The 16908-nt window shown below is 36.6% G+C and overlaps 1 protein-coding gene across 2 annotated transcripts in view; it reads left to right on the top strand.

Moving 5' to 3' along the window:
- Positions 1 to 803: 803 nt before the first annotated feature.
- pik3r3b (phosphoinositide-3-kinase, regulatory subunit 3b (gamma)) overlaps positions 804 to 16908 on the top strand; it is a 185808-nt gene continuing 169703 nt past the window's right edge. Inside the window, exons 1-2 of one of the 2 annotated variants that reach the window (XM_082189861.1) lie at positions 804 to 1062; positions 1381 to 2280. In XM_082189861.1, the coding sequence (XP_082045987.1) occupies positions 1956 to 2280 (325 nt within the window). In that variant the 5' untranslated portion in view covers positions 804 to 1062; positions 1381 to 1955. Of the gene's footprint in view, positions 1140 to 1380; positions 2281 to 16908 lie in introns of both variants that reach the window. The other variant, XM_082189862.1, reaches the window with a different exon arrangement.

The following is a 16908-nucleotide window of genomic DNA, read 5'->3' as shown; positions in this document are numbered from 1 at the left end:
TGACCGTTTAGTCTCTGGTTTGATTTATTGACACATAGACAAAAAATATCTGACTGTACATGAATCATTACATATCAGAAATCATTGGTCACAGATCAGGCATTAGAATTAACACAGTTACTTACATGTTTTCGCACAGTTACTGTCAAGTCCATATAATAAAAGTTTGTTTGCAAAGCCTGCTCCAAAATTAGGACTGATTTACCAAAGAATCCACCGTGAAATGTACCGAATACAAATAAATAATGCTCAACTGAGACATTCACATTGTTGGAAATAACTAACCACTTCTGTGAAATACTTTTCTGGTTTCATTGCTTTCTTTTCAAATGGCAACAAAATTACTTATTTTTCTTTGTTTAAAATAAAGGAAAATATTATGGCAGATGTCTTATACCAACATCTATAATAAAACTAAAATAAAACTAAAATAACAGAAGCATTCTTGAATGCATGTATTGAATGCATTATAAAGTATTACCTTGAACATATTTTGCTAAATATATATTTTTAAAAAACACAATTAATAATAATGATAATAATAATAATAACAATAACAATTATTATTAATATTATATTTTGTAGAAATGCTTTTAGACTGGGGCTCTGAGTGGCTGGTGTTCTTGGGTCTGTAAAGGTTAAAAACCCTGGTCTAAAGAACATATTATGTTAATGAATACCTTTATAACGTGATCTGCATACGTCAGACGAGTATTATGTAACTTGTGACAATGTGTTTAGGCGAATGAAAAGTACGACGCAACATTTTCACGCTGCAGTGCGTTCTCCACATCCTGACCGCTACATAAGGACATCCGAATTCCCAACTTTGTCCCACGGTGTGATAAGCAGACAGCGGAGGCGTGGTCTCTGACGTCACTCGGGCTGAACAGTACTACAGCACTAGTCTGGCTGGATGTCTGACTCAGCTACGCAGGTTGTTTGGGAATATATTTTAAACGCATGTTTTAACTAAACAGACTATAAATTCTCGCTCGTTCCTCTCGTGTTGGACTACGTGCATCTTGTATTTTGGCCAGTTTGGGGAAAGTGCGGCAGTAGGTAAGTTAGTAAGCAATATCACGCGAGTCGAGTTTCTGCACGCTGTACACAAGTTGGCACTGTCCCAGTCACGCGCTGTAAGTCAGGCATGTAGCCTACATGTCATTTCACATTGTATTGCTCTGCGACTGTTTAACACAGAGGTTGTGATGCTGTGCATGCAAAACAGTGCTTTTGCATTTGAGCTACAATCCAACAATGCATGTTCATTTCATTATTATAATTAAAAAGCAAAAGTTGTTTTTAATGCAAGGATTGTAATATCAAGTTGATTTGAATTAGAATTTGTGAAACTAACTGTAAAATGAATGCTTTCAGGTTTAAAGGTCTTTAACAAGAAGATGACCAAGGCTCTTGCTCAGTCATTTGATAAATAGACTGGCAATGTCCATGTTAGTATCTTTCTGACCACACCTGCTAATGGATTAAGAGGTTACTTCAATAGATGTTTCATTTCTTTATGTGGACTAGTGCCAATGCTGCAGAAAAGCCCAACGTCCCGATTCCAGGTCACTGTGCCCCCAAATTTGTGCTATCACTGTCCTGCACCATCACCCGCTTGTTCATCCCTCACTTCATGGGGCTGTTTTTGCTTTCTCTGACCCTGTTTTATATCTTGCCACAGACTGCTAGAATTCGTTTCAAATAAATTTGTGCTTTTTATTTATGGACCAAATCTAGAACTGCGCAATAACGGCCTCTGCCCAACATATGGTGCTATTGGGAGTTTTAACCCTTACAAGAAACTAAATGTCACTGAGCTCTCAGGATTTAACCCAAGGACTTTCCAAGTGAGTTTGCACTCAGGATTTAAACCAAGAACTTACATCCAGGTCAGTTTTAAACAAGCATCAAACACCGAAAACCATCTGTGCTCATGTAAATAACTAATCATGAGCTCAGACAGCTTCCAGTACCGTGCACTGTTCGAGTACAAACAGGAGAGGGGTGACGATATCTCTCTGCAGCCTGGCGATCTCCTCACGGTCAGTAAGATGGCACTGCTGACGTCCGATTTCCAGGAGGGTGACGAGAAGTGCCCAAAGGGCTGGCTGCATGGCACCAATGAGCGCACTAAGGAAAAAGGCAACTTCCCTGGCACCTTTGTGGAGTATGTTGGGGTCGTGAGGACGAGCCTTACTTCAGGGAAGCCCTGGCTGAGACCTGTACCGCCAACACCTGTAGGGCCCCAGGTCCCAGGGGCCTCTGCTTCAGAGGGTGAGTGTACCATTGCGTGTATATTTTACCTAACTTGGGTGTTATCCCTAAATTTGGTAAAATAAACACTATTTTAACACTATATATATTACACACGCATTTACATTTTTCACATATATATATATCATAAATGTAATGTATATAAAGAAATATATAATAAAAAAAAAAATAGGATATATGTGAAAAATGTAAATGTGTGTGTAAAATATAAATGTGTATAATATATATATAAATATATATATATATACACACATATATACACACACACACACACACACACACACACACACACACACACACGTATGTGTGTATGTATATATATTATATATATATATATGTGTGTGTGTATATATATATATATATATATATATATATATATATATATATATAGTTTAAAGTCTATAAAACACACACACACACACACACACACACATACACATATATATATGTGTGTGTGTGTATGTGTTTTATAGACTTTAAATGTATACATTTACACACACATAAATATATATTTACATATATAATGTATCTATCATCATGGAGTGAAAAATGTTACCACATCTCTATGGCATCCATAATCTTATACCCTCAGTCTTCAGAGCAAGATGGCTAATTATCTCCTCCCTACATTCAGATTAGGCAGCACAACCCTATAATAAAACCCTTCACTTGAAATTTGAGGACATTGTGTGCAAATCACAGACTTCAGCTCCCACTAGAAGCGTTACTTCCAATTCTGAATTTAGGGATCTGTCTATGGTTTGTGAATACCTCTGACAAAAAGATAAGGCATAAGTACCTCCACAAATGGCGACTTTAAATAAGACAAAATTATATTTCAAATGTTGTGTTTAGCTCTTTATGGGGCCTGAGTTGCCCCTGTGTTTCTGATTGTGGTACAGTCTGCTTGTGGGGGTGTTCATATGCTAACTAGGTCAGACAGTCACCTCTGGTTTTTCCAAGAGTGCTCTTCTCTCTTACTGTCTAGAGTGCATGTCTCTTTTATGGTGAAGGTTTAGGTTTGTATTTATACTATTTATGTGTTTTATTCACTGTAGATCCTTTTTTAGTGACTTATTGAGTTCCTGTGTTTCAGCCAAGGTGCAGAGATTGTGATAAACAGCATAGCAAAGCTATTCCTTAGTGTCGGGAGAGGCAAAAACATGCAGTTCTGTTGAATAATTGATCACTGGTGCATTGGATGGCTGACAGTCAGCCAATCATTAGACTCACCCTGTGCCAAGGGATCCTTGTGGAACACTGACGAAACACTCACCCTGATTGAAGAGAGTTTTATGAGCCGAGCAAATTGTCAAGTTTACCTAATCGATCAGATGGGTTTTAATTTTTACTTATTTATTAAAAAAATTTTTTTTTTAAATCATGCATTACAGAGTGTAAGCTTTTGGAGCTGTGAAACACCAGTTCAGAACTTTGACACAGAGTTTGAACTTGTTACATTGATGTATTATTTTCATATTATTAATGATACATTTTCATACCATTAGAGCCTAGAAGTGTGGTTGACCTAGTACATGTTGAGTCTACTCACATTAAATTTTAAGCATGCAAAATTATTTAGGACTTTGCATTGAATATGGATAACAGGATATAATTTCAAGCTGCAGGGCCTCTGTTTTGAATTTAAATTCTGTCAAAAGTATTCAAAAAAATAACAAGAGTGAATAAAAAATGTAAAAATGCATAAAAAAAGTAAGTATGAATAAAAACTTTAAACACATTTAAAATGATATTGCACTAAACATGAGGTCAAAGTTATCCAAAATCATGTTTTCTGCTCATAATTTTTTGAACGCTTAAGCTGTTTTTCCCTTTCCCTTGTTTCCACGTTCTGCGCTTGCTTTTCCAAATGTTGCTGTATAGATTGTAAATATTCAATTTCATGTGTTTTTGTACTGAAAACAACAAAAAGCTAAATGGATTGTTGGAAAGCTAATAACAACTGTTCCCATGTCTCTAGGACATTTAGGTAGTAATGTTGATCCATTTAATCCTCAATGTTGCATGGTGTTGCCTTTTCTGACCTAATATCTTCTGTAGATAGTTGCTGAAATGGAGATTTTACAAGATTCACCATATGTTTCTTTGTGTAATAGCATGGTTTTATAAGGTCAGACTCAGCAGCCAGCTCTTTTGTTTTTTTGTCTCTTCTCTCAATCCCTTCTTCTCTGTCATCCTCTGCGGAGGCATCATTAGCATTTTTTGTTCAAACTAATTTGCTCAAGTGTTACAAAAGTGGCCCATTTTACTTGATAACTGCACTATGTCATGTCTCCTGGACATACAATTGGCTGGCAAACTTTCTGTGCGGAGATGGTGCATTCCACAGCTGGTTTCTCTCTTTGTCTTTATCCCATAAATTGTCATGTTCCATGAAAACAATGTATGTGTCAAAGATCAACTTATTAGCTGTTCACCAGCACTGTGAAAGTGTCAGTCCAAGCCTGCGATCTTCTCATTTACCATTATCCTTGTTATTGACTTTAGATCCATCTCCTTTGATCACTGATGCCTGATTACTTGACTCTCATTTCTCAAAGGCTTTGTGCAGTCGTATGTTTGATGAGGAAAAGCCACTTTTGGTGTTACGGTCTGATCAAGCACATGGGGATGTGTTAATTGATGAGTCGGAGAACTGCTAAGTGGGATGATGGTTTTCGAAACGACCCCGGAAGAAGCATGAGCAACTCTTTCTGCGATCAATTTTCCAGACGTGCAAGTCAGGCATCATGGCTGTTTTTGTGGCTAGGCTTAATGAGGAACTGAGCAATGCGAAAAGAGAGTGCAGTCCTCCATTGAGTATACTGAGGACAACATTTTTTTTTTCTACATTCAAAATAACCCCAGCATTGCAGCATGGCTGTCAAAATTAACATTTTAATGTTAGTGTGAGCCGATGTGGCATAATTTTTCATGAATTTATATGCTGTTTAAAAAATATAGAGACCACATTTGTTATTTTTAAAGTCAATTTACATTTGCTATACTATTAAAAATTTTTGGGTTGGTAACATTTTTATTTATTGATTGATTTAAGGATTTTTTTAAGGAAGGAAGTCTCCTTATGCTCACCAAAGCTGCATATTTGAAAAACAATAACATTGTGAAATATTATTACAATTTAAAATAACTGTTCTTAATATATTTAATAACATCATTTTATTCCTGTGATGGCAAAGCTGAATTTTCAGCAGCTTTTACTTGTCTTGTGATTACTTGTTACATGATCCTTCATTGCAATATGCTGATTTGATGCTAAAGTAACATTTATTATTGTGCTGCAGAATATTTTTGTGGAAAACATTGGGTTCTTTTTTTTTTTTTTTTTTTTTGTGTACCAGTGTAAACTGCTTTACTGCCCCTTTTGATCAATTTAATACTTCATCATTGCTGGAAAAAAGTACGAGTTTCTTTCAAAAGAAAACAAATTCCAAAGGTTTTAAGCTGTAGTGTACAGTTGCAATCAAAAGTTTTCAACAGTAAATTACTGTAGTAAAGATGCAGATTTTTTTTTTTTTTTTTACATATCTATAATAGTTAAGTGGCAAATTAAAAGTGATAATGTCAATGTATAATATAATGCTTATGAGTTATAGGATTTTTTTTGTAATACAGCTATGTCATAATTATACAACGCTGCTGTTTTTAAGTCACTTATATGTATGGTACAATTTAATACAAAATTGTTTTAAAACACAATTAAGCATTTGGAAACTCTATAGCAAAACTGCATTTTCTTTAGCACTTACACATACATACATTTAGCCCATGCATGTGCTAAAGTTGAGTAGCAAATAAGGCCAAGTCAAAAGAGCTCTCACAAAAGCTATAGATAACAAGTTGTTTTATTACATTAGAAAGTCTATGGCTATAAGAAGCTTTCCAAAACACTCAAAGTTTCTAGAAACACAGCTGGCAGCCTTATTCATAAGTTTAAAATTTGTTGTACCAGAAAACCATTGAGGGTTTTGAAGAAAAAGCACAATATCATTAAGGGGAATGAAATGTTTGAACAGCGCAACTCTGGAAAAAAACCCTCAATTTACTGCCAGAGACTTGTAAGATGAGCTGATGAAAGGAGGAAAAAACATTTAAATTCAGAGTAATAAGAAGAACACCAGACAAGCATGACCTTCATGTTGGGACATCTTGCCGAATGCCACTCTTGACCAAGAAGAACATAAAAGCCCAACTTTATGCTAAAATGAATTTGGATAGACCTGTGGAGTTCTGGAAGAATGTTTTATGGAGTGATATGACCGTGGGTCCACTTTTTTAACCCACAGATCAGCGGTATGTCTGGTGCAAAAAAGGCAAAGCTTATGGGCAAAAGAACATCATCTCCATGGTCAAACATGGAGGTGGTCCAGTCTGGTTATGAGGGTGCTTTGCTGTTGCGGGAACTGGAAATCTTGACTGTATGAAGGACATCATGAATTCTTTGAAGTATTAAGAAGCCATTATCGCAAAGATGGTGATGCCTTGGATGCAGAGACGGAAGCTTGATGATCAATGGACTTTCAGGACAGCCATCTCAAAGTATACATCCAAATCTTCTTAAGCTTGTTTAAGGGATCATTCATTGAAGTTTCTTGGGTGGGTAGTAAAGTCTTCAGATGTAAATCTCATTGAAAATATTTGGTGGAATTCGAAGAAAGCAGTGGTAACATGAAAACCAAAGATTATCAGTGACCTGGAAGCTTTTTCAATCGAGGAATGGGCCAAGATTGCTGTAGAGACAAGCTTCGAAGCCCTTACAGGCAGTGTTTATTTAATAATTGAATTTTGAACACAAATGTTTAGAGCCAATTTGATTTTTTTTTTTCATTTATCATCAACTTTATGTTCTCAGAATCACTCAAATGTGTATTAATAAACTTTCTATAATAGTTTACTGATGCCTTTGTTTATAATGTGTTTGTTTTTGCATTAAACACTTTTTTCCAAAGTGAAGAGTGACCAGAGAAAACCATTGTTTTTTGTATCTCTATAAAAATAAAAATGTGTAAACGCATAAACTACAGACATTTAGAATATTGATTGCATTTAATTTAATAATAAGCTCATAGTTCAAGGCCTTCATATTCAAATACGAATTAAAAGTCTTTATTTTATCATGGCTATTACGTTAATAAACTTTCCATAAACCGATGCCTTTGAAAGTCTTCAGTCAGGGTGAAGGTTGATGAAGACTTTCTAAGTCACCATTCTGTGTAATGTTTTTTATTTACTTAATAATCATGACACAATAAAGGCTTTTTAATTTACATTTGACTGTAAGGGCCTTGGGCTAAGTTAAGAATTAATTTTACACCCAAGCAACACTCTCTGCATGCCTGGTTTTACAACAGATTAAACAATTGACAGCCCTAAGCACTGTTAAAAAGACGTTTGAGTTACAATTCTTATCACTCAACGTTTGTGATTTCATGTATCGATTTGAACAGGACTAACATCTCCGTGTTTTTTTTACAGAGGTGGGAGTGTGTGTTTTCTAGATGTGTGTTACAGAAGGTCATAACAGACATCAGCAATCACAGACATTCGCATTCAGACGGGATTAGATTTCTCAGAGGACCGCTGAGTTCGCCAAAAAACAGTTGGTAATTTGCTCTGGTATTTTTACTGAGGTTGTGTGAGAAAAACACAGACTTGGCAGATTCGGACGGGATTAAAATCGCAAAGTACGCCTGTGAAACAAATTTCTCTAACGACCCCCTGGAAAACTAGTTCTGTCTGAATAGGGCTCTATTGTGCAATATCGAGCAGAGCCTTGCAATCCTTGGGTATGCCATGGAAGATGGCAGGGTGAAAATGCTGGCACTAATCGCACTGCTAAAAAAAACTATGATTAAAGGGGTCGTGACATGGATTTTTTTATTATTTTAATGTTCCTTGAAGCTCATTTGTAATGTAAATAAAGGTTTTTGCACAACAAACAAACATATATACGAGGAATAATTATTTTCGACCCACATTCTTCTGTCTGGCTCCTTTAAGCCACTATTGTGATTGGCAAACGTAATTGCATAGGAAAATGCAATGACATTAGCTGATCACAACCCCCCGCTATTGCTTGTGATCAAGTGTTTTGTAAAAATTATTAATATAAAACTGTAATTTACGGACGAGACAATTTTTACTAAATGTTGCAATTTAACTCATGTCATATCCAATACAGTTGTCTTCATCTTTCAATAAAAGATTCGGTAACATTTTATTTTTGTGTCCAAATCACACTATTAACTAATTGCTTATTAGCATGCATATTAGGATATTGACTGTTTATTAATATGTATAAAGAACATATTAATGTATTATTCTGCATGACTCCACATCCCTTAATCCTATCAGTACCTAAACTTAACAACTACCTTACAAACTATTAATAAGCAGTAATTAGGAGTTTATTGAGACAAAAGTCAGTTAATAGTTAGTTAATAGTGAGAATTGTACCCTAATTTAAAGTGAATTTTCTTTGCTAACTCTCCATTACACTGTGCCTTATTTACAAAATAATCTGCAGTCAAATGCTCCAAACAAACATATAATCATTCGATGTGATCCAGGACGCCTTTAAAAATAAACCATCCACTTGTTCCTGACGTGTGTGTCCTTCTAAGGTCTGTACAGAGACATAAACAAGTTGTTTAGACCGTTTGCGTCAAAGTGAATGTTTATTTACTTTTCCATTTTTCATGTTGTCAGAACACGTCAGAAATTGAACGAGCATCTGTATACTGTATCGTGTAGATGGGTTCAATCTGATTTCTCATGTCATGACCCCTTTAAGACTCAGTGTTACAAGCTTCATTTATGCTACTCTGCTTGATTTACCCTTGTGTAGTGCTTCAGGCTCCCATGTGACAGGGAGGTTCAGACTCGGCCAAGGCTCTGGCAGAACACTTGTTGGCTCCCATACTTCTTTGCTGCACTCAATTTCAGATTAGCTGCAAATGTGGTGGAGCGATTTCAAAAACGTAACCTTTTTAAATTCCGATTAAGACTGTAATTTTATAGCATCATTTCTGAACCAAGTGGCCCTGCAAAACCCAGGTGAACTTGGCCAAAGCACATAAAAATGAAAGGCAGGATGTTTTATTTGTTTATTTTTTTTACTGAAAATAATATCTCAGGCTCCTGTTTTGTATGATATTTCTCACTGCAGAAGGTCTTCTGTTCCTACATAGCCTAAGGCTGTTAACGCCAAAACAATGACAGCAATGGTAATGTTAGAAAATAGGATATTAACAGGGATTTTACGCTTATTCAGTCATGTATTGTAGAATGTCATTGTCTCAGCTGGAAAGAGCCAGTGTTTTGAATGTTATTTTCTAGAAATTAGATGAACTGTGAATTGATGTCTTGTAGTCGTAGCCGTGATGATGACAGGTAACGGAACATTTTTCCTATTTTATGGTCTCAATACAGTCATTTAAAAGTAATCCACACATTGGAATTTTTCCCAACCAACGAATATTTCCCAATCAAATTCTGCTATGGGACTACAAATTAGCCATGCCAACAGAAAGCTGCTTTGTTTTAAAGTGACTTCTCTGTGTGAGCTGTGCTCTTCATGCATCGCTACACCATTGGCAATTAGAAATTAGACAATGGACCTTTTTTGACCACAAAATTTGTGGTGACCACACTTTCAGAGTGCTGCTTTGTCTACAGGGCCTATGCACCTCCCGTCCATGTTAAGAAGTAGATCTGGTATCTGTAAAGTATGTAGTGAAGTCATCATTACTTTTTTTTCCACATTAATACGTTTTAGATTAATCAAATTTCAAAGCAGCATACAGAAATTCCGCAGTTGGCTTTGTGAAAACCTGAAACAGGCATGTAATCATTTTACATTTACAGGACATGTTTAATTTTACCCATCATTTGCAATGCAGGTAGGCATCTCTGTTCTTGCAGCTGTTCGGCATTAGAGTGCTTTGTCCCATGTGCATTTCTGAACAGAATTTTTTTACGGATTTCGCTTTAAGCATGACAACGAGGGCTGGTGCAGACCCTCTCAGTCATATCTCTCGGAAAATCCATCTCCACCATCCCACTCAGTGCCATGCCAAGAGGACGAATGCCCAGTCTTTGTGTGCCATTTTATCCTGCTGTTGTGTATTCTCTGTATTGCTTGTTTTTCATGAAGCCCGGGGATGATGATAAACACTGCCTTCACTTGGGAGAACGTTGCGCCATAAATCTGTTTTTATCCTTATTTCTATGCTGTGGCTCAGGATTTGACTGTGGTTTTCTGAAATTTAGAGAAAAGCACAAAACGGCTAAAACTGCTTCTCCATATTACACTTTCTCCAGCTATTTATGAGCACCCATAAAGACTCACGCCTTTTATGTCATTATTTTATGTCCCCTTCTTCTGTGCATTTTAAATGTGACCGAAAGGCTCACGATAAATTTGTTGCAGTGTAATTTAACCAACATAATAACGCAGGGATATAAAATGCACCAGGTTAAAATGGATGGTGTACTGCCTTTTATAAACAAGGGTGGGTCTTTGTTTCTATATAAGCATAGTATGACCTCAGCTTAAATGAAACTCTTTAGACTTATTGTTAAAACCATGTGAAAATTCTAATATGCAGATTTGGTGTTCAAGAAACATTTCTTATTATTATCAATGCTGAAAACAGTTTATGAATACTGCTTAATATTTTTGTGGAAACTGATAAAACAAAATTCCAGTATTCTTTGATGAATACCATTTTTTAATATATAAAAATCTAATTTCCTGTCATTCCAGGCAGTGATTAGTTTAATGGAATTAATGCCTCAGGTGATCAGCTGAAAAGGCTGGTAAACACTTAAAAATAGAAGTTTACAATCACACCGGGGCTTTATTAGCATCAGCACACAACTTCAAACCACTTGAGTGGAGTGGTGGTGTGGAATTTATGTTTCCATTATAGCATTAGATGTGCTGAAGATTGGCCTGGGTTTAAATTCTGATGCATACTTGGATGGCAAAGTTTGCTGCAAGAAATCTAGAATGCAGGACCAATTCAAATGACACTCTAGGTTCTTTTAAGAACTGTTCTTTTTATCGTATCCCCGTAAGAGTGTTGCAATGAGCCGGAGGCTGATGGTTAATCTTGGCCATTCTCGAAAATGCCACAGATGTTTCTGGTGAGCGTGAAAGATATTTACAGAGGGAGTTCATACGCTTCAGCTGCAGTCAGAATTTAAGGTTTATCTTGGTTGAAATTCTAAAGTGTTCCTGGCCTCTCCAGCTTTTACTGCTTCAACATTCCTTATGTTGAATGCTCTTATTGTGTTGACATTTTAAGACTCAAAGTCGTGGTATAGCGGGTGAAAGTGCTATTGCATGTTTGTGTATGTGCAAGAGAGGGTGAATACCTTTGGGATTTGGAGAATAGAGCCCCTGTTTTAAAGCAAGGGGCTAGTGTTATATAATTGCGGTGGATGTGATATGCTTTTGCATGTGTTCAGAGTGTCACTGTCATACATATAATTAGAAGTAATGTCAATACTGTTGTTGTTGTTGTTTTTTATATACATGAATCAAATCAAGGCAGTTTTCAATATACAATTTCAACAGGACTATACAGTACATTTAGATGGCAGTGCATATAATAGGGTTAGCTGTGGAGAAATCAGTTTGATTCGGAGAAATTGGTTGGATATATTTTGACAATTTTGAGCAGAAGCGATCTTCATCCAGCCAGGAAGAACAAATAATTTCACTGAAGGTCAAGAGGTTAGCTCTGCTTTTTACCTTTTTTATAAAACTGTTCCATCATACAGTCAAATTCATGGTGAAATTTATAACAAAATAGCGTTCTTTTTCTCTCCCTTTACAATTCATGTGGTCTTCTCTGTTGTGCGAAAGTGTGTGCTGTAAGTATAGAGCGGCTAACCGCACAGCATGAGAAATAAATAGTAAATAAAATGTTTGTGGCATTTAAAAATATGGTGTTTCTGCTGCACAGCAGGAAACACATCTTGACAGAAAACTGTCGTATTCAACCTCGTGTGTTGTGTTACAGTGATGGTGTCCGATTTATTTAATCAAAAATACATTAAGACAATAATTTTGTGTATTATTACAGTTTAAAATAAATGTTTTCCATTTTAATACATTTTAAAATAATATTATTTATTCTAAATGTATAGTCCTGCTGAATTGTATATTGAAAACTGCCTTGATTTGATGCATGTATAAACAAAAAAACAACAACAGTATTGACATACTTCTAATTATATGTGTGACAGTGACACTCTGAACACATGCAAAAGCATATCACATCCACCACAATTATATAACACTAGCCCCTTGCTTTAAAACAGGGGCTCTATTCTCCAAATAGTATATATTAATATATTATATTATTTTTCCTGAAAATATTATTTTTACTGAATTTTCAGCAGCCATTACTCAAATCTTCAGTGTCACATGATCCTTCAAAAATAATTCTAATATGCTTTTTTGCTGCTCAAGAAATATTTATAGCAAATTTGCTCAAAAGGGAAATATGAAACTCGTTATAATTAATTATAAATATTTAGATCAGTTAATATAATTAACTTGATGTAGCACAATAAATATTACAATCAATTAACTTGTTCGTCCTATGAACACTTAGGGCCCTATCATACACCCGGTGCAATGCAGCGCCAAGCGCGATGCGAGTGTTTTTTGCTAGTTTCAGCCCAACGCAGTTATCATTTCCACGTCCTGCGCCACGTTCTTATAGCAAATGCATTTGCTCACATTTGTGCGCCCATGGGCGTACTGGTCTCTAAACAAGGTGTGTTCAGGCGCATTGTTGGCGCGTTGCTATTTTGAGGCAACTGAAATAGACCGCGCCATTGACTAACTGAAACCTGGTGTAAAGTCAAAGGCGTTTTTTGTTCTGTTATTTAAAGCGTGCGTTAGTAATGTGCGCCTATAGGCGGGTCCACAACGCGCGTACACTTTGCTTATTAAACACACAGGGACATGCAGCATCACACAAACAAGCCAAATATTAAAAATAAAAGGATTACAATGTAAAATATTTTTATTGTGTACATAAAGATATGGTGGAATCCGGCTTGTCCCGTAGATGGTCTGCTTGCGCACTTTTACCTCGCGCACGAGCAGTTCCGTTTGTGCTCTGGAGACGTGTTCGGTCTTTCCATATCAAATTCCATCATGTAAATCGCTTGTATGTAAATTAGCTACTCATTAAGAGAATATGGACAACCATTAGACCATGCGCCTGGCGCGCCGACCATTTTTCCCATCATTAAATTCACAAGTTCACACTTACAAATAATCAGATCAGAGTAATGTAGTATGTGTAGTATGCGAATTTGGCGTGCTGTCCAAGGGGATGGCTCCGAGCCCGGAAATTGGCCCGAACCCAGAGTACTCCCCCTGTATTTCTGTTTAGAAAATACATACATACACACATATATATATATATATATATATATATATATATATATATATATATATATATATATATATATATATATATATATATATATATATATATAGGCCTCACTCATTTTGCTGATTGGGTAGACATGTTGATTACTGATTGTTGACAGCTGGTTGGAATGACGTGATGATTGGAATGACGTGATGATTGGATAGATCATTTGAATGGGTTTCCTCTGAACTTTGTTAATAAAACATCATCTAGCAAAAGTGGATTCGGACTCACCCAACTGCACTTGCGCCCTGCGCTTTAGACCATGTGCTTAAATCGTTAAAATAGGGCCCTAAGTATTATTCGTCTATCAACTCCCGGAAAGGTTATTTCCGTGGCCACAGAAAAAAATAACTACTGGTAACAATACTACTTAAAGCATGTAGCTGTAACCGTATCATTAAAGGGACATTGTTTTGCAAGCAGTGACCACAGAATCAACTCTCAAGTGACTGTGTGTGCACAAAAGTTTTATTTAACTAAATCACAAACACATAACTAGTATAAACAAACACACACACAATCATGCATACATCATGCATTTTGTGTCCTTTTATACTCGAATTAATCTAACAAGTACACAATGTACGTTATGAAGAGGTGATATACACTAATGGGTAGAGAGTTAAACGAGAATTATTATGATATGATGAAGCATGATACCAATAAGGTTACCTTATCTATTAGTTATATCTTAAAGCATGCTTAAAACAGTATACCATACAAAAGAAAATATACAAAACAGTAATAATACACAAAAAGTCCTGTGGATATACATGTTCATTCATAGAAAGGTTTGTCTATGAATCAATGGTAATTACATTAGCCAAGTAATTACATTAGCCAACAGCATATTCAAAAACGGCTTACCCCACCTTTAACATAAAGGAGAGGCAGGTAGGTAGGGTCACTGTGACCCTACCTACCTGCCTCTCCTTTCTGCCCTTTCTGTTAAAGGTGGGGTAAGCTGTTTTTGAAATATGCTGTTGGCTAATGTTGATATTTGAAATCAACCCAAACAAACACACAACTTCTTCATTGCTCCTCCTCCAAAACTCACACTCCAATCCTAACAGCGCTGCTCCGAGTCGGTCTCAAACCGAGTGCACTAACAATGACGCTAAACAATGCATTCACTACCAGACGCCAAGGCGACTCTGACTAACTGGCCTTCATTACGCACGCAATCCAAGAGAGGATGTTTGTTTATCATAGCAGAAGCGCAACAAAATAATGTTTTACGTAAAATAAAGCACAGATGATGAACGAATGACAAGGAAGCACAAAAAATTTACGCAGTACACAATAGTAATTGCAAACAAGAGTTGTTTGTTAGTTCCCAACAGCAAAGCAGCTCCAGACAAACAATGACACGTGCCACGTGTGGACCCGAATCAAAGCAACATCCTTCCCGCTTAGCTCTCTCCAGCGATAGACAGCGTTTCTAATATTAAAGGGGTGGTTCGGGATTTTTGACATCGGACCACATTTTTAAGTCAGCCTGGTTGTTATTCATCAGTGGAGAAATAAAATAAAAAAAAATTACCCAGTCCTTATATTTGGATAGTTAGCCGATGCTAGGCTAGCGCGAGTCAATGGTTTATGTTAGCCAGCCATTAAAAACCGTTTTACCCACTCCACAGTGCACCAAACGCAAATCAATTATAACACTAGACTATCGATGTATATGTCCGTTGAGAGAATAATGTTAGAAATCAAACTTACCTTTCATCACATTGCATTAGTTATAATTTGTTCCCTGTAATCATAAGCCTTGTCTACAGCAGCAGCGGAGTGATATTGATTACCTAGGCAACCGAGTGAGCCGGTACACACCAAGTGTTTTTACCTGCCGGATTACAGTGCGCTTCTGTTCTGTGTTTACTTTTTGCCGCATTACTAACCGGAGCAAAGTAAAATTCCACAGCTGCTGAGAAACTAGTTCCTTTGGGATCATTGAGATGAAAGGTAAGTTTCATTTCTAACATTATTCTCTCAATGGACATATACATCGATAGTCTAGTGTTACAATTGATTTGCGTTTGGTGCACTGTGGAGTGGGTAAAACGGTTTTTAATGGCTGGCTAACATAAACCATTGACTCGCGCTAGCCTAGCATCGGCTAACTATCCAAATATAAGGACTGGATAATTTTTTTTTTTAAATGTCTCCACTGATGAATAACAACCAGGCTGACTTAAAAATGAGGTCCGATGTCAAAAATCCCGAACCACCCCTTTAATGCGGGTCCTAAAGCTCTTGCCCAGACATAACCCTTTATTTTCCAGTGATTTCTTCTGAGCTTTTCTCTTTTGTATTGTGTCTGATCTCTATTTCCACTGTCTTTCTTCAAATCTCTCTCTTGATCATTCTCTCTCCTCCACCGTCATATGCCCCTACTGCTGATTGGCTACACGTTTGGTGTTGTGTTGGTCTAACTAACTTCCAAACAGCACATTTCAAAAACTACTTACCCCACCTATAACTGATTGGTTATTAAAGTCATGTGATGAAACAGTGTATATGTACAGTATATGTATATCTATCTTGTTTTAGAGGAGTGGTGTGAAGGTTTTTTTATTTTTTATTTTTTTTTATTTTTTTTGTGACAGCAGGAGCTGTTAGCCCTGTTCCACTTTTTTTCGGAGGACTAAAACCGAACATCACAGGAATTGAGGGAAGCTTGCAGCCTGTCCTTGCCGATACATCAAATGTTCTTTAAACAAGCTCATAGTTTGCCAGGCTGCCCTCAAGTTAAATAGTCTCCATCCTTAACCTTCTGTCCTCTTTCATCTTTCCTGGAAATTTGCACCGTCTCTGAAAGAGACAGGACTCCTAGGAAATTAATGATGCTTCAGTAAATATGACCTACAGAGCCTTGTTGACACAGGTGGTGCTCTTTTACCTTGGCCTCATCTTCAATTTGCTCTTCTTTTACTAGTAGCAAGTTTGTTTAAAGTCTTCCCATCTGCCCTGAGCTCCACAACCTTCAAAATGTTTAGACTGGAGCACAGAAAAAAAGCCTGACTTATGTGAAGGCAAGAGTTTTCTTCTCCAAGCTTAAGAAAACATAGAAAGTATTTGATTTGCTTCAACAACACCCACGCTAATTCAGGGCAAACTACATTAGACTTTTACACAAAAT

The sequence above is a fragment of the Leuciscus leuciscus genome, assembly GCF_965113295.1.
Source record: "Leuciscus leuciscus genome assembly, chromosome: 14".
NCBI classification, from domain to species: Eukaryota; Metazoa; Chordata; class Actinopteri; order Cypriniformes; family Leuciscidae; genus Leuciscus; species Leuciscus leuciscus.
Note: the sequence above shows the minus strand (reverse complement) of the source record. Positions and strands in the feature narration are given on the sequence as shown.